The following is a 17,605-nucleotide window of genomic DNA, read 5'->3' as shown; positions in this document are numbered from 1 at the left end:
TTTCCAACACCTGCTTCATTTCTGGATCCGTTTCTTTTCAGACTTTCTTCCTGTTCTCATTTTCTTGCTGTTTCTGGTCTAATGATTTTTTTTTTTTTTTTTGTGAGCTGGACACTAGATGTGCATTGCTGAGATTCAGGATTTTGTTGTCTTTAGTGTCTTGGGTTTTTTTCCTTACAGTTAATGAACTGGTGGATCAGCTTGATCTTTTCAAGACCTTTTTTTTTTGTAGTGAGTATATGGACACTGGAACACTGACTAATTGAGCAGTTTCTCTGGAAAATCCAGTAATGCTGATTACATTCTTTCTATTGTGCAGCCGTTGTCACTCTCATTTTCTGAGTTATTCCACAGCCATTAACAGCAACTCGGTGCCCCTTGAGCAAAGTCGCCCGTCCCCCTCCCTCTCACCCCTGTAGCCTGTAATAGTCTCCATTTTCAGTGTATTTGCTTATTTCACGTAAGTGAAATCATACAGTATTTATCCTTTTGCCTGGCTTCTTGCACTCAACGGGATGTTTTCAGGGTGGTACGTGTTACGGCGTGTGTGGTGAAGACAGTGTTGGCGGCTTGGCTGGGCAGCTGGGTGGAGTTACTCCCCGGGATGAGAGTGGAACCCTCCGTGGTGGAGTCTGCTGTGAGCAGCGCAGTAGTTGAAGGGGAGCTGCCCTCGGGGTGTGCCCTGCCCCCAGTATAGATGCAGCAGCTTCGTGAAAGTTCTCAAGCTTTTAGGCACATTTTGGGTCATTTTGTGTGGATCCCACACTTCATGGACCTCGGTGCTACACTTGGGAGGTCCAGCACCTGAAAACAACTCCTCCTCATTTCTGTTTCCATAGTTGGGTGTGATGGGAGGTTGGTTGGGGTTAGTCACCAGACACGGCTGGAAGTGGAAGTCCCGTATGGAGCCATTTTGGATGCGGCTGTGTTATGGTTCCCTAGTGCTGCTCTGACAGGAATATACCACAAATGGGATGGTCTTAACAGACAGGAGTTCATTCTTACAGTTTGGAGGCTTTAAGTCCAAGTTCAAAGTGCCAGGCTCCAGGGGCTGGGTGAAAGCCCCTCAACCTTGGGGTCCAGCTCTGCCTCCTGCTCCTGGCCCACTGGAGCTAGGGGCATTTCTTCACTCAGACAGCTGCTGGCTGCTGAGGCTGAGAAGCCCCAAGGTTGTCAAGTAAAAAGGCACAGTTCCGATGGGTGCCAGGTTGACATACAAACATAACCGTCACAGGCTGTCAGTGTAACTGTTGTCTTTCCACGGTAGTGAGTCTCTTCCCTTCTGGCTGGTTTTGTGAGTTTTCTCTTCTTTCAGCAGCTTGAATGCAGTCTTGTTTGGGGTTCCTGGTGCTTCTTGAACATACTGTTTGATGTCTTTTGTTCATTTTGTAATTTTCAACCACTGTCTCCAAATACTGCTCCTGCACATCCTCCCCCACCCCCCACTAATGAACCCCACTGTCCCCCCCCACACACACACTGTTCTGGACCTGACTTCCGCACACGTGTGCGTGCCCGTGCACGCACGCACACACACACACCCGACCCTGTCCCATGTGCTGTATTCATGTTGCAGCTGTCTTGTTCCCACCCGTTCCCCTTTGTCCTCTCCTCCGTGATGCCTTCCCTATGGAGTATGTTGACAACGTCTGCAAGGCCTTCTGAGGGAGGTGTTGGTCAGCCGAACACAGCAGGGCCCTGGGCCTCTGTGGGCCACTAGGACACCCATCCCCTGCTGACCCTGCCCCCATGCCTCACTGCCTGCCCTGAGGGACACCTGCTGGCTCTGCCTGGGCTGGGTCGGTCTTCCTGTCCTGTGAACATGTCCTCTACCCCCAGGAGCTGCAGCGGCTGGAGACAGAGCTGGGCCGACCCCCCGAACGCTGGAAGGACACGTGGGACCGGGTGAAAGCTGCCCAGCGCCTGCAAGGCCAGCCGGATGGGCGTGTGAGCGGGGAAGGGCTCGTGGAGGGGAGAGGCTGGCCGAGGCTTCTGGAAGCAGGGCAGGGCCTGACCCCGAGCTCCCCGACTCAGGGCCCTCCTGGCTCCCTGCTGGCGTCCAGCGTGCCACACCACCGCCGCTCGCTGGGCGTGTTACTCCCCGAAGGGCCCGTGGGCTCGACCCTGAGCCTCAGCCTGGACAGTGACCAGAGCAGCGGCTCCACGGCATCAGGCTCCCGCCAAGCAGCCCGCCGCAGCACCAGCACGCTCTACAGCCAGTTCCAGACGGCCGAGAGCGAGAACAGGTGTGCCGGGCCGGCGCAGGGGGCAGCGGCTGGGTCCCACCGCTGGTGGCGGTCACGGGAGGGGTATGGCTCGGACCCCTCCGCTCCTGGTGGACAGCCCTCTGCTCTACCGGAGGCCGGGCTGGCGACCAGGGCGTCGAGAGCTGGGGTCCGGCTGGGCCTTGATGGCTGCCCGGCCCTCGTGCAGGTCATACGAGGGCACCCTGTACAAGAAGGGGGCCTTCATGAAGCCCTGGAAAGCCCGCTGGTTTGTGCTGGACAAGACCAAGCACCAGGTGAGTGGTTGGCGGGGCTGGGGGCGGGGGCGAGGGCCAAGCCCTGCCTGACCCCAACCCTGTGCAGCTGCGCTACTACGACCACCGGGTGGACACACAGTGCAAGGGCATCATCGACCTCGCCGAGGTGGAGTCCGTTGCTCCCGGCACGCCCACCATGGGTGCCCCCAAGACGGTGGATGAGAAGGCCTTCTTTGATGTGAGCTGGGGGGTCTGGGACGGACACACACACAGCGCTGTGGCGTGTGGGCGGGCATGCGCCAGCTGGAGGCTGGTGGGTGGGGCACGCGGTGCGGAGCAGCGAGGACTGGCTTGCTTTCCCCAGGTGAAGACGACGCGCCGCGTTTACAACTTCTGTGCCCAGGACGTGCCCTCGGCCCAGCAGTGGGTGGATCGCATCCAGAGCTGCCTGTCTGATGCCTGACCCTCCCCCCGCCTGGCGTTTCCAGTGTCACAGACCATTTGGGGGGGGGCACCGGCCATGTTTACAGCTCCCCCCCCACCGGCCCTGACAGTATTGAGGCCCCGGCCCCCAGCACTTGAGTTTGTACAGTGCCCCCTCCCCGCCCGGCCTGCTGGACTTAACTTATTGGTGGGCCTGACGGCGGGCAGTCATGGTACAGCCCCTCAGGGCGTGTAAATAGTTCCCACCGCCTGCCCAGACCTTGCTGGCCCCGGCCGGCCAGCCACATAACGTATCCCCAGAACAAGTCTATAAAGAGAACTAGTGGACCACGTGGCTCAGCCCGCGTCCTGCTCTGCCCTCCCCAGCGCTGCGAGCCTCCAGCCCGGCTGCAGCTGGCTTCCAAGCTCCGGGGCTGGCTCCGTGGGTCCTCCGCAGCCGCCCCCAGGGTGGGACTTGGGTGGCTGGGGGGCACTGGGGAGGGGGGTTGTCCCTGTGGGCCAGACTGTGGCCCACGTTAGCTGTGAACAGGTCACCCAGGGGCAGGGCGCATGGGTGTCTCAGAGCCTGAACATCTTAAGAGGCCTGTTGGTGGATGGGGATCTGGGGCATCAAGCTGATGGCAAGGGACATACAATGCTAGCTAGTTGGGGCCGGAACCCCAGAGTCTGAGGGGCTCCCCAAACAGCATGTACACAGGACTCTGTTTTAGGGTGTGATGCTTAGGGTGACCCCATGACTGCTGAGCACCCCTGGTGGCTGCAGCTTCCTCGTTTCTCACCCCCTGCCCATCTTTGGTTTTTGGACAGTTGAGCAGAAAGGCTGCCCCCCCTCCCCCCAAGGCACTGGGGCACTGGGTTGGACAGCAATGTTGGGGGAGCAGAGCTGGTTGGGGAAGAAGCTTGTCACACACACCCAGCTGCCTAGAGCCATGACCCCTGGGCCCAGATGGGAGTGTTTGTTAGGGGGGTTGTGTGTGTATGGGGGGTGGGACTCAGGAAATGCAGAGGGGGAAGATGAAGGGCTGGTGCATCTTGCGCTTGGAGGGGAACCACCCAGCCAGAGACCCAGCACAGCTCCAGCCCCTTGCAGGGGGGCCCGATTGGTTGGGGCAGGTGGGGTGAGCTGGTGGTGGAAGCAGTGGCTTGGCAACCCCCGTCCCCCAGGCCCAGCCCCCCAGTAAACGGGTCTGCACAGGAAGAATGACACAGCTGTTTATTGGAGTCGGGGCTGAGGGCCTGCCGAGCTACCACAGCCCGAGTGCGGAACCTCGACCCCAGGGTGGGCCCCACTCAGCCCTGCGGCTCCGGCCCTGCCCACCACGCCAGCCTGTCACGCACCCTGCCGGCTGGGTCGCTCAGCCAGGCTGTGAGGGTGGGTTTAAGGCAGTCAAATCCCACAGCCCGGGTTCACGTCCCCATGGCCTGGTGCCCAAGTGCATGGGGGCGGGGGGGTGCTCCCCGTCCCAAGTACAAGCCACCACCCCCCAGGTGGGAGGGGGCCTTGAGCGAGGAGACCAGTCACCGATACCACGGCGACCACAAAGTGCAAAAATGCGGCTCTTCCTGCATTCGTTAAAAAAAAACAGTAAAAATAGAGCCCTGGGCAGCAGCCACACCCGTGTCCATCAAGCCCGGCCCGCGTGGCCTGGCCTGGCGGCTCCTCCGCTCGGCAGTGCCCGACGCGGTCCTGCAGGCAGAGACGAGCAGTGGGCTTTATTGCTGTGCAGGTGGGGACGGCTTGTCCCCCCAGCAGAGTAGCCGCGGTGACACAGCTGGACCATGGCAGGAGGGACGCGAGCCGGTGTTCGAGGGTTCCCACTGCCAGCTCTACCATTGCAGCATTTATTTCAAAATTAAATTAAATTAAAAAAAAAAGTTGCATCACCAGGTAGTTTTCTCGGTGGGCGGCGCCGGGCCTAGGGCAGCAGCATCACACAGGGCCATTGGACGTGGCGCCCCCTGGTGGCGGCGGGTCAGTCTTCCTGCCAGGAGACGGGTGGGTTAGGGCTCTTTAGCCTGGGGGCCTCTGGGGCCAGCAGGAGAGCGTTCCCCCCCCCCCACTCACCTGTCCTCTGTCCCCAGGGAGGCCACTGTGGTGACTGCCACAATGGGCCCTGGGGGTGCCACCACGGCCAGTGCAGTAGAAGTGACTGCAGTGGGCCCAGCCTTGCTCACTGCTGTGGTGACTGCTTTGTTTGCTACAGGGACCATGGCCTCAGTTGGGGCATGAGCCGCGTCTGCAGTGACAGGGGTGCTGGTGGAAGAGCCCTGGGACGTGGGGTCGACCCTGTGTACAGACATGAGCTCTTACTAAAGGGGCCAGAACCCTGCCAGTGGTGCCCACCAATGAGGCTAGAAGGGTTCCAAAAGTGGTCTGGGGGTGCTGTACCCCAGCTCCTGCCCTCCAGGGGTGGCCTGGCTGTTCTGGGCTCCAAACACCAGCACACTGAACATACACCCTGTCCACTGGCCCTGCCCCTCCTGCCTCTGTCCACCCGCGGCGTTGCCTCCCTGGTCCAGAGTCTGCATTTCTGGGCTGGGTTGGCTAAGCTGAGGCAGGCTCACTTATGGGAAGTGGCACAGAAATGGCTACGGGCAAGGTCTCGGGCATCTAGAGATGGCCCAAGGGGACAAAGAATCCCCTCAGCCCAGGGCAGTCATGGGCCCACAGACCCCTGGAGGAACTGCTGGTGTTCTGGCTGTCCCGTGGTCAGCCTGGTCAGGATCACACTGTGCCCTGACCCAGCCCTCCCCCTCACCTTCGAGTGGAGGATTCCATGGCCTGTTGAGTCCCCTGGCTGACATCCGAGCCAGCGCCCTCGTGGACGCCCCCTACCCTCTGCTTGACGTCCTCTCTCTCCGAGGACCCAGAGGAGCCGCTGTTGGAAGCCACCAGTGGAGACACCCTGGAGACACATGTGTCCCAGGCACATGGGGTAGTGAGGCTGGCTGCAAGACAAAGACCAGGACGTTGGGGCAGAGAGGCTGGCACAGGGTACCTGGGATGCGGGGACAGACGGGCTGGCATGTAAGTGACTTGACACCGTAGGAACCAGTCCAGAGCATATGGAAGCTTCTCTCTGCAAAGTCACCTCAATAAAAACACTTCCTCGCACTCCTACTGGGCATGTGTGTGCATATGTGCGCACACGAGTGCACGTGTATCTGCATGCATCTGCACATGTATACATGCATGTATAAGCATGTGTGCATTATGGATATACACGGGCAGTGTGTATGTGGGCGTGCACACGTGAACTATGTATACATGCCATGTGTTTACGTGGGCGCACATGACTGTGTGGGTATTTATGTTATGAGTGTGGAGGGGTGCACCTTGCACCCAGGGGCAGGAAATGCTGCCGTATTCTGGGGGCTATATGGGAAGGAACTGAAGCTAGCAGGGGGGGTAGGGAGGGTGTCCATGGTCCCCCACTTGGCCTTTAGGGCCCAGGGCCACCTCCATGGGCCTGAAGGGAACTTGACTCTGCCCTGTGCACCTTGAGAGCCACTCACTGGGAACCCGGCCATGAGGGCTCCCAGGCCTGGTCCTGTGGGGTGTGGGATCTGGCTAGGGCTTGGGGGAGGAGGAGGGGTGGATGGCTCCTAAGGCAAACAGCCTGGAGGTCTTGGAAGCACCCCTGGAGGAGGAGGACTGGCGGGCAGGTTGGGGGGAACCTCACTTTCTGCTCCCATGGTGTGACCCAACCCTGCCACCTACCATCCCATAGGCGTCCATGCCCCCGACCGTGTGCGCTGGTACACAGCAGGGGCAGGGAGGGCTTCACATAGCTACACCAATTTCTGACGTATCCCGAGAACCCAAAACATGACAGCCAAGAGCAGGCCTGGGGTGTAGCGCGGTGCCCCGCCCAGAAGCATGAGGTGTGGTCTGCCTCCTTTGACACCACCCACACCCCCTCCTGGACCTGGCTGCAACTTACAGGCTTTTTCTGGGTCCTGGTTTGGTCTTCCCTGGATGTCACCAGTGTCTGTGTCCACCGGGGAGCTGCACCGGGGCCCGGATTCAGAGCTGGGGAGAGGTGTAGCATGAGCTGAGCTGTGAGCACTGCCCCCAGGCAACTCTCCCTGGGGAGAATGCCCTAAAGTGCATGCCGACTGACACCTTACCAGCAGAAAGGCTGGAAGTCGGTGAATTTGGCCCAGCCCTTTTCCTCTGGGCCTGAGGCACCAGGTGTGCTGACCGCCCAGACACTGGAGCCAACATCCACGGCCACCCCTGGGGCCTGCGGTGCCGCGCTCACGGGCTCGTCAAACACTGCAGCCCACCTAGCACCTGCAGGAGGAACACAGTGTGGTCTCGGTCCTGGAGGCCATGGGACACTGTCCCCATCCACCTGCTCTTGTCAGCACAGGGCTACCACCAAGACCGAAGCCAGTGCTGCAGTCAAGCTCTGGGGCCGCAGATTCTGAGTGGGCAGAGGGCCCCTGTCCCCACCAGGGGCTGGTGCAGGCCCAGCCCGGCCACACCAAGTAGCTTGTGGTTCTGGATCACAATGAACACGCCAAGAGCATCTGTAGTCAGGCAGTGTGCACGTGGGGCCGTCGGGCCTGCACACCGGGGCCTTCGTAAGCCTGGGCTGAGCCCTTGGCATATGCTGAGAAAGCCCCACCCACCCAGGCCAGGTGGCAGCTCCGCAGCCCGCGTCCCGCTGTGGAAGTGCTGCCATGACCACAAGGCTCAGCGGCCACAGCAGACGGCCGGGCGGGGCGGGGCCACTGACCTCGGGTCCGCTGATGGCAGGCACAACTACCGTACTGTAGTGCTCCACAGGGCTGCCCAGGGCCCCGTCCACACCCCTTCTCTGCACCTACCTTCCACATCGGCCTCCACACCAGGGCTGTCCTTCTGCACAGGGGCTGGTGGGCCGGGGCTCCGGCTGTGCCCAGCTAGAGGCACACCCCCTAGGAGGGCATCTGTGTCTGTGTTCCCATTGTGACCGCCATGCTCGGAGCCGCTCTTTGTGCTGCTCTCTGCAGCTTGGGGAGCTCCAAACCTGAGGGCCCACACGGTCAGAGGCTCTGTGGTTCCCAGCCTGAGCATCCCTTCCCACGTGCTGGCCTGAGGGCCAAGGCGGGTGGTAATGGCCTCAGGGCCAGGGCTGACTGGTCCAGACCCACCTCACACCTGAAGCCCTGCCCCCCCGAGGACCCAGAACCCCCACCTCCTCAGGGTGGTATCCAGGCCCCTCATCCATGCACACGCTTGAGCCAAGTGTCCCAGGGCCGTGAGGGTGGGCCGGTGGACGCACCTGGCTCTGGCCGTCACCCGGGCTGACCGACTCAGCTCGCCATCCTCCCACATGTCCTCCTCGTCGTCGTCGTCGTCGAAAGGCTGGATGCGGTCGCTGCAGCAGGCTTCAAACAGCACCACGTGTGGCTGCAAGAGGCCCGGTGACTTCCCACAGGACCTGCCCACCCACTGGGGCTCAAGACCAGCCCCTATCAGCCCTCCAACCCACTCCCTGTGGTCAAGGGCCAGGCCTGCATTAGATGTCCCCACCCACTTCGGCTAGTTCTGTCAGGACCAACGGACAGAGATGTTGCTCCCCCACTCACACTGTCATCATCTGCGTCTGTGTTAAAGCTGATCTCTGCAACCCTGTCAAATGGTGCACTGTGGAGACAGAGACAGCCTTGCACCAGCGGCTCTCCTACCAGTGAAGCTCGTTCAGCTGGAGGGCTGGGGTCGGCCTCCACAGGGAAGTGGTCAAGGCTCTCAGTCCAATACTGGTGGATTCAGCTACAGAATCCACAGCCAGGCCTGGAGGCCTTGGCAGCCCTTCCCAGCACCCTCCCTCAGGGACTCCAGGCAGGTGTGGGACAGGTAATGATGCAAGAATGGAACCATGGTGGGGGAGCAGCACTGGGTACGGACAGAGAGGTGACGAGCTTGACGCAGCGTGGGTGCCCCTGTGCAGGTACAGCTCCCTCCAACAACACCGCAGCTCTCATCCCACACAGCAAACCCTCTGGGGTCGGCTCCTCGGTTTCCTCTCACTGACCACTCAGGGACTCACTTGATGTTGTCATCCTGGTCTGCAAACTCCTCGTCATTGAAGCCAAACTGATCCACAAAGCTGGCCGTCATTTGCTGGATCTGGTACTCGGAGAAGGCCTTGAGGACAGGGCTTGTCAAGGCTACAGGCTCCCTGACAGGCTCCTTCAACCAAGTCCCCCACAGGCTCCCTTATGGGTCTCCCTCCAGGACAGTTCCCCAAGAGCTTCCCTACAGGAAACTTTCATGGGGTTCCTCCACGAGGTCCCCCATGGGCTCCCCAGCACAAGTAGCAGCAAGGCAGGCCTGGCCCTCAGGACACAGCAACACCTCCCGTACCTGCTGGAGGGACAGTTCATTGGGGAAGGCGCTGTCGATGTCCTCGTCCTCGCTGGAGGAGTGGAGGTGGTGTGTGCTCACCTGAAACAGCCCAGGCAGGAGTGCTGCGGCCACCACAGACCACCAGCTCCCAACAGGTGGGCCGGGCAGGGCCCTCACTTGGGTCGGCCCATTGGGCATGTGGGGAGCTGGGCTGTGGCCCAGGGCCATGTCCCCATGCACACTCACCAGGTCTGCAGTGTTCCTACGGTTGGTCTCGGTCAGGGTCTCCTCCACAAAGCTCTCCCAGCGTCCCCGGCAGTCCTCAGGGAGCCCTGAAAAGAAGCGCTACTGCTCAGCCTTTAGGCCCAAGGCCCTTGTGGCCCATCCAAGCGTTGGGGTTGGAGAGGACCAAGCTTGAGGGCAGTGCCCCACGGGGGTACATCCACGGGCCCCTCTTGGCCCTACAGGCCTCTGTCCATATATAGGGCCAGGTTGGCATTCTCACCCCAGGAGGACCTGGGGTGCATCTGCCACGTGGCTGTGCTGCAGACACCACAGGAGGCCCGGCCCCCCACCCGACGCGCACACTCAGCCTGCCACAGCCCAACTGGACACCCAGACCTCAGCCTCCGTGTTACTGCCACCTGCCAAGGGGCAGGACCTTCCAGACGCAGCTCCAGCCAGGCCGTTGGCATCGCCAGGCAGCCAGGCCGCTGGCATCGCCAGGAGGTGTGACCAAAGGCTCTCACCTCGAACGACCTCGCTGATGTGGGTGTGCACAGGCCCACGCTCCAGGTTCTGGGCCACGGCATTGGCGATCCGCGTGAGATGGCCCATGTTTCCACGCCGCATGCCGCCCGCAGCCCTGAGAGCCACACAGCCACCATTAGCATGTGGAGTGCCAGGCCCCAGGGCCCCTCAATCCAGCCTGCAGCCTCCCCACTCTGGTCCCCCGACCCCCTGTGGGAGGGAGCACAGGCTTCCTGTCACCAGCCTGCCAGAGTCTGAGTGCTGCCCATGTGGTCCCTGCAGCCTCCTGACGTGACTCTCCCCCTGCAGGACTCAGGCCTCCCACTCTACCAAGCCTCCTTACCACTGTCCCACTGCAGCACCCCCACCTCTCCTGGAGCCCCCAGAGCAATGAGCCAGAGCACCTGGGCCCGGGTAGTAGGCCCGCCGCATGCTGGAAATCTCAGCACTGAGCAGCGTGAACGGGACAGATAACCACCTCCAACCTCTACCAGAGAGGCTGTGGCTTGGCCCAAGTCCAGCTGCTGGCCAGCAGTGGCCAGAGCTGACCAGAATGGTGGGGCTGTAAGCACACGCTTTCACACTATAGTCTTAGCTTCCCATGGCCCCAGAAACCCCCAAGCACGGCCCAAGCCCTGTGCTCCTGGCAGGCTGAGAAATGGGAGGAAGACAGTGGGTACTGGGGACAGGACACCCAGTTAGTGGGAGGCAGAGAAAAGTGACATGAGAACTGGGGTGCCGGGTACATCCTTGTTTGTAGGAAGGCAGAGCATGGGCAGGTGGGAAGGCGTGGCACCCAATCTCTGCCCACTGCCCCAGGTGGGCGACTGGCTTGCTTACCCTTAACCTGGACCACATGCAGCCCTCCCAGAGCCAGGACCCGGCAGGAGAAAGGGTGGGTTGGAAACCCCTAGGGCGTTGGGAGAGGCTCTAAGTTAAATTTTACTTTCAGGCAGCTAGTGAGATTGAGATTGAGATTGCTCTCATCATACTCTTCCCGTGAAAACTGTGTGAGCAGGGGCCGTGCACACAGGGCAGGGACTCCTCAGCCTACACTCCTCCACTTACCTGTCGCCCTCACCCCCTAGGGTGGCCCTCCCTAGGCTAACACCTCAACTGGCCCAATCCCCCCCACCCCCGGGCCCACCACAGCTGCCACCTGTCTCCTCTGGGTTTGCCCGCCCCAACCTCCCTGGTCAGCTGTGGAGTTATTTCAGGGGGCAGGACCCATCTTTGTACCAAGCCTTCACGCCCCTGCACCCATGGGGGCTCTCACTGTGTATGGTCGTTGGCTTCCCAGGCCTCCAGGATCCTCTGTACCAGGCAGCACTTCTGGAACAGCTGAGGGACAGGTGGCATCAGGGCAGGGTGCTCACGGAGAACAAGGGCATCAGAGCCAGGAGGCCGGTGGCTCATGCCACCAGCTTGTGGTCCCCACCAACACCCAGAGGCAGGGGCTACCAGCCCGGACAGCAACAGTACCCAGGCTGGTCGGGAATGGAGACTGGTGGGTGGAAGGTAGGCTGTTTGCCCCTTCTTTTAGCCTCCCCACATCCCTTGCAGCGCCAGAGCAAGAAGTCAGAAAGTGGACCCTGACCTAAAGCCCCAATCCTGACCACAGCAGAGCACACTCAACCAGCAGTCACCCCACCACCTGGGTGTTCATCCCCAAGCCAGCTCAGGCTGGTTCCTCGACCTGGGGGGGTGTGTTCTGACCTCCACAACAGAGTCCCTACCCTGCCGGTGAAGGCCCAGCCTTGTTGGGGGGGGCGGCAGGAAGAGGGCCACACCTCAGGCCCACAGGACCCAGGATGATATTCATGGACTCTGACCGCCCCTCCTCATTGTGCTTCCCCTCAGGCCTCCTGTCAACGGTGGCCACCTCCGCCCACCCCCTCCCAGGGCCATGATCCAAGCAGCCCTGACCCTGCCTTTGCAATCTCAGGTCCTCTCACGTGAGGGTCCCCCTTCAACCCCCGCCCAGATGGCCTCAGCCAGAGGGAGTCTGTGGGGGGGGGTGGGGGAGGCCCAGGGCTGCACTCACGTGTATCACCAGCGTGTCCTCCGGGGCGGTGTGGGAGAGAATGGCCGTGACACACAGCTCCACTTGGAAGTGCAGGAAGTTATTCCACGTGTACTTGAAAAACAAGTCCTAGGCCAAGAGAGGACAGGAGCATGCTGAGGGGCGCTCGTGCACCAGCCCCAACCCCCCCATGGGCACACAAGCCAGAAGGGGCCCAATAGGAACTCCTGGCTGCCCTGGCCTCCGGAGGAGAGAGGTGGCAGAGCCAGGATGCCCTCTGCCCCCCCCTTGTGTACCCTTCCCCCACCATGATGTGGGCAGAGCAGTCTCTGAGTCTCTGACTGGCAGGGAGCTAGAGACGGGCTTGCCAATCACGCATCCCGCCCACTGGCACCCACAAAGTCTGTGTGCCTGGTCCTCCTGCACACGGGCAGGGAGCTGGAGAGGTGAGGTGGGGCAGGGGGAGGATGGGGCTGGCCATCTGTCCCCTCCTCCCTCCTGCACAGTGTGGCTCATCCCAGCTCCCACTTATGACACCAGCAGTCACTTTACCAAGTCCCCCATTGTGAAGAGTCTCAATAAGGGCACTGCTGGCCCACGGTCAGCCTTGACTTTCACCACCACCATAACCATCGTCCTGCCACAGAGGACAAGCCCCCACCCCAAAGCCCCTCAGGAGCAGAACCCTAGAGACAGGAGAGTGACATGAGGCCAGTAGCCAGCAGTGGGACAGCAGGGCGTAGCTCCCTCTCAGGGCTGCCCAGTGTCCCCTAAACTCTGTGCTGCTTTGCCTACACTCAGCCTCTGGTCCCCAGAGCTGCCTCCAGGGCAGTGGAGCGTGGGGACATGGGGCAGCATGGGGGTGCAGGGTACAGGGCCACAGGATATGGGGCAGGGGGGTATGGGGTACAGGGATGTGGGAGTGTGGGGCACAAAGATGTGTGAGGTACAGGGGTGTGAGGATGCAGGGGCACAGAATGTGGGGGTGTGTGTGCAAGGACACAGGAGCAGGGATATGGGGTGTGGGAGTGGCTGCAGGAATGTGAGATACAGGGTTCAAGGGATGGGGAAAGGGACACAGGGTGCAGGGTACAGAAATGTGGGGAAGTAGGGTGTGAGGAGGCAGGGCGCAGGACAAAGGGGTACAGTACAGGACATAGGACACATTGCACAGAGTGGGGTACACGGATATGGAGCATGGGGGTGGGGTGTAGGGAGGTGGGGCGGAAGTGACCTGGGGTTACAAACAGGCCCAGGTGGAGCAGCCGGTGTGTCTGTGAGACTGGCCCTTCCTCATCCATCCATCAGCCTATCCCTGCCCCACTTGCCCAGCCTCTGTGCCTCACAGCAGACAGGGCTGTGCACATTCTGCTTACCACCCCAGATAACTGACCGAACCCACAAGCCAACGCAGGAAGGAGTGCCACCTACGCCTGTCAGCACCCCACACTCCTACAAGTCTGCATGGACACAAGGGCGCATGAGTGGCTCCCAGGCTCTGGAATGGAGGCCAGTTCTGTATACCCTGCTGGGGCTCCACAGGAAGGAGCATCACCTATGTCTGTCAGCACCTCACACCCCCAACAAGTGTGCATGGACACAACGGAACATGGGCAGTTCTCAGGCTCCAGCATGGGGAGGGCCAAGGTCCACAGGGAAGAATGCCACCTGTCTGTCTGCGCCCCACGCCCCCCGTCTGCACAGACAAGAGGGCACATGGACGGCTCTCTGGCTCCAGCACAGGGAGTCTGGGCCTGCGCAGCCTCCCTGAGGTCCAGTGAGTGTGGCACTCAGGCTTTGGGTTTGGCACTCAGGCTTTGGGTTTGGCACTCAGGGTTTCCAGTCACCATCGTCACAGAGGTGCTTGCAGGGCAGGGCTGCAGGACCTGGTGATGACAGGCACCCAGACACAAGCCCACGCTGACCTCTCTCAGCCAAAGAGGCCACAGGCTGCCTCACTGACAGCTCCCCCTCAGCCCGTGTTCTTGGGCAGGCCTCATGGGGGCAGTGACCTCAGAGCCAGCAAGGCAGCCCACAGCCGAGTGTCATTCCTAGATCCAGCCTCACTGCAGTAAAGACCTCTGAATCTGCAACCCGAGCTCACCCGGCAGGAGCATGGGCCCAGGGCACACAGAAGCAGCCGCCACCCTCCACAGGATGGCCGGCAGTCACTCACGGAGACCCTGTCTCTGCAGATGGCTGAGCATCTGCTGGAGTCATACACGCAGGAGGGAAGCAGAGGTGGCCAGGACGCTGCACGGGTCCCACAACCCGCAGAGGTGGCCGGGATGCTCGGCAGGGCTGCACGGGTGACACACTCTGCTGGGACATACAACCCACAGCAGAACACGGCTGTGGAGGATGCAGCAGCAGACACACACGGATGGGGACACATCGGTGACAGGATAACCGAAAACGGAGAAGGCAGAGCCCACATCCCCATCTGGGAAGAGCTCCCTGCTTCCCACAGCCTTCTAGAGATGGGGTGTGCCACGACCAGCACCCACGGTCAGCCACACCAGTTGGTGTACCTGCTTTCCTCTGTGAACACATTGCCACTGCCAGGAAAAATGTTTTTACAAGGAAAGTCTCTCACAGGCATACGAGCTGAACATTTACATCAGGTAGATATACTCCTTGGAGAGACCAATTGTGGGAGAATAGAAAGGATGTGTGTGCACAGGGAGACAGCTCCAGGGGCAGGAGTGCATGGGAGGGAAGGACACAGGGAAGAGGGAACTATGGGGAGGAAGCGGAAGGGGAGCTGTTGCATCGTGGGAAATTGTAGTCAGTGTCATGAGACGAAGTATATATGAGCTGCTGTATGGAAAGTGAATTTGCTCTGTAAACTTTCACCCAAATCACAATTTAAAAAAAAAGAAAAAATCTTTGAATGAGAAAAAGGAATGTACACCTGTGCCCACCTTCACCTGGGACCTCCGCCCAGCAGCTTACTGCCCGAAATGCTGGGGGGGCCTGTGGGGAAGAGACTGCAGGGTCCTGAGAGGCACCTGCCTACAGCCTTCTCTGCTCCAGGCCTGGTTTCTCTCCCAGACACCAGAGTCCCGAAAGCAGCGGGCACACAGACTGATACCCTTGAGGGAAACGGCGACACACCACCTGGGATGCATGGGCAGACGGCCGTGAGGGGGACACCATGTGGGACGTGGACAGATACCTTCGTGGGATACATGGCTGCACCACACGGGACACAGAGACAGATGCCCCTGTTGGATATGTGGACAGACGTCCTCAAGGGATAGACGATATACCACACAGAATACCAGATGTGGGTTCATGAACGGACACCCTCACAGGATGCAGACACACCACATGGGACACACGGACGGATGCCCTTGAGAGATACATGAACATACCAATTGGGATGTATGAACAGATGCCCTTGTGGAACACAGGGACACACCATGTGGGACAAGGATGGACACCCTCAAGGGACTCATGGGCGCACCACATGGGACGTATAGACAGATGGATGAACACACCAGTGAAAGCGATGGTCACTATCACTGGACACATGGACACATGTGGGACACCTGGGCAGGCACCCCCACAGGGTGCACTAAGTAGGACACATAGACACTCTCAACAGATACATGGACAGACACCTTCACGGGACACACGGACACCCCCACAGGGCTATGCAGGACAGACACTCTCATCAGATACAGGGACAGACACCTTTTAGGGTTACACAAACACAGCATTTGAGGCACAGAAAGAAGCCCTTGTGGGACACAAGGACACACTGTGTGGGACGCTTGGATGGACACCTCCACAGGGCATGCTACATGGGACACAGGGGCGGACACCCTTGTGGGATGCGTGGATACACTCTGTGGGATACACAGACAGGCACCAGGTGGACACACGATGCTGGGGTGGTGCCAGCCACTGACCAGCAGCAGGTCCATGCTATGTGGGACACACGGGCAGACGCCCTTGTGGGATGCGTGGATACACTCTGGGGGAAACACAGACGGGCACCAGGCGGACACACGATGCTGGGGTGGTGCCAGCACTCACCAGCAGCAGGTCCATGGTGCTGAGCCGGCAGAGCTCCTGGTTGATGCTGGGCGTGTTTGTGTGCAGCAGGGCAGCCACGAGGCGAGCCCCGTGCAGGCGGGCGTTGCCCAGAGGCTCCTCCAGCACTCCAATGGTGGTCAGGATTGCGCTTTTCTGCAGCACAGGGGCCGTGTCAGCCTCACCCCGGCCACCAGCTCTGAGGGGGTGCACTCTGCCTGTGGCAGAAGCTGAGGGGATCATCGGGGCCCGTGCCCCAGCACTCCTGGGCACACCAACCGTTGGGGGAGTCCCCCAGCAGGTGGGAGACACCACAAGACACCAGAGGCCGATACAGGGCCTCGTTCTCCATGCTGGGCATGACCAGCCTTCATGAAGCTCACTTTCTCACGGGAGATGGACAAGCATGGTGACAAAGGAGCCACACAGCTCAGCGGGTAATGTGTTGCTGAGGAGACGCACTGGGGACAGGCAGGGGGCTATGACTTGAAGCTGGTGTGTGGGCAGCCCTGAGTGGCATCTGAAGAGAGACTGAAGGGCTGGGGTGCAGTCTCTGTGGTGTCTCCCTCCTCCTCATGACCACATGCACCCCTCCCCAACCGCCAGCAATGCTGAGCCACCTGGGCTGGCCTCCAGGAGCTGAGGGCTCCACACTAAGCCTGCATTCCAGAAAGCAGAGGCTCCGAGGGCCTGCTGAATGCTGGGCTCTGGGCCGCCACAACAGACCTGAAACTGGCCAGGTGCTGAGGGAAGGCCTGAGGGGACACGGACAAGTGTCTCCTTCCCACGTCCACTGCCTCCCGCCCTCACCTTTGGCGGGCTGAGCAGTAGGCCGTGGAAGTCCCTCAGCCGCGGCTCGATGCCCTGTAGGACACTGCTGCTGACACTATGTGGCCGCTCGAGTCCCTGAGAGAAGGAGTCCACAGAGCCACCCTCTGTCCTGTGGAGCAGGGAACATAGGTCATGGGGTTTGCCAGCCTCGGGCCAGACCCACACAGTACTCCCCTCCTTCCAGGAGAAAACGCTTCTTCCTTTCCCTCAAGAGGGAACTGACAAGGCCTCCACATGTCTTCTGGTGGCCTGTGTGCACAAATACTGAGGGCGACTCGGAACAAGAACGAGAGATGGCGGCAGGATGTTGCGTGGTTCCCTCCCCTAGAGGTACCCGGTTCCCAGATACCCACCCTCGTTCTGCCTCAGACAGGACATGCTCACTGCTATCCCCACTCCTGGGCTGGGAAACGAAACAGGGTGGCCCCACACTGGCCCTCTGGCCTTCTCAAACTAAAAGCTTGATTTAAAGACTTTTTCCAAATTACCAAGTGTATAGTAGAGCTGACAATGGACAAGGTTGCAGTCACTTCTTGGCCACAGCCAGCTACCCAAAGGGAGTGAGTAGTTGGACCTGTGGGCTCGGGACCATGGGACACCAAGCTCAATTGGCATAACATACTACACAAAACATTGTTCCACCTCCTACTTTGGCAAGTAGAGACTGGGATCTTAAAAGCTTGCAAGCAGCCAT

At 60.3% G+C, this 17,605-nt stretch overlaps 2 protein-coding genes across 2 annotated transcripts in view; one reads left to right on the top strand and one right to left on the bottom strand.

Annotated features, from left to right (window-relative positions):
* SBF1 (SET binding factor 1) overlaps positions 1-2,945 on the top strand; it is a 34,174-nt gene extending 31,229 nt beyond the window's left edge. Inside the window, exons 37-41 of the mRNA XM_042782798.1 lie at positions 1,840-1,947; positions 2,035-2,246; positions 2,434-2,521; positions 2,589-2,720; positions 2,847-2,945. Coding sequence (XP_042638732.1) covers positions 1,840-1,947; positions 2,035-2,246; positions 2,434-2,521; positions 2,589-2,720; positions 2,847-2,945 — 639 coding nt within the window. The remainder of the gene's footprint in view (positions 1-1,839; positions 1,948-2,034; positions 2,247-2,433; positions 2,522-2,588; positions 2,721-2,846) is intronic.
* Positions 2,946-4,856: 1,911 nt separating this feature from the next.
* Positions 4,857-17,605, bottom strand: part of PPP6R2 (protein phosphatase 6 regulatory subunit 2) — a 44,728-nt gene continuing 31,979 nt past the window's right edge. The window contains exons 7-22 of the mRNA XM_007954766.1: positions 16,891-17,020; positions 16,084-16,236; positions 12,075-12,168; positions 11,293-11,449; positions 10,016-10,131; positions 9,513-9,598; positions 9,285-9,365; positions 8,968-9,065; positions 8,507-8,564; positions 8,200-8,327; positions 7,763-7,944; positions 7,058-7,223; positions 6,871-6,959; positions 5,686-5,875; positions 4,992-5,213; positions 4,857-4,908 (exon numbers count right to left, since the gene is read on the bottom strand). Of these exons, the coding sequence (XP_007952957.1) occupies positions 4,857-4,908; positions 4,992-5,213; positions 5,686-5,875; positions 6,871-6,959; positions 7,058-7,223; positions 7,763-7,944; positions 8,200-8,327; positions 8,507-8,564; positions 8,968-9,065; positions 9,285-9,365; positions 9,513-9,598; positions 10,016-10,131; positions 11,293-11,449; positions 12,075-12,168; positions 16,084-16,236; positions 16,891-17,020 (2,002 nt within the window). The remainder of the gene's footprint in view (positions 4,909-4,991; positions 5,214-5,685; positions 5,876-6,870; positions 6,960-7,057; positions 7,224-7,762; positions 7,945-8,199; positions 8,328-8,506; positions 8,565-8,967; positions 9,066-9,284; positions 9,366-9,512; positions 9,599-10,015; positions 10,132-11,292; positions 11,450-12,074; positions 12,169-16,083; positions 16,237-16,890; positions 17,021-17,605) is intronic.

Source organism: Orycteropus afer, unplaced genomic scaffold, assembly GCF_000298275.1.
Source record: "Orycteropus afer afer isolate SDZICR_OR568_19922 unplaced genomic scaffold, OryAfe1.0 scaffold00471, whole genome shotgun sequence".
Lineage (NCBI taxonomy): Eukaryota > Metazoa > Chordata > Mammalia > Tubulidentata > Orycteropodidae > Orycteropus > Orycteropus afer.
Note: the sequence above shows the minus strand (reverse complement) of the source record. Positions and strands in the feature narration are given on the sequence as shown.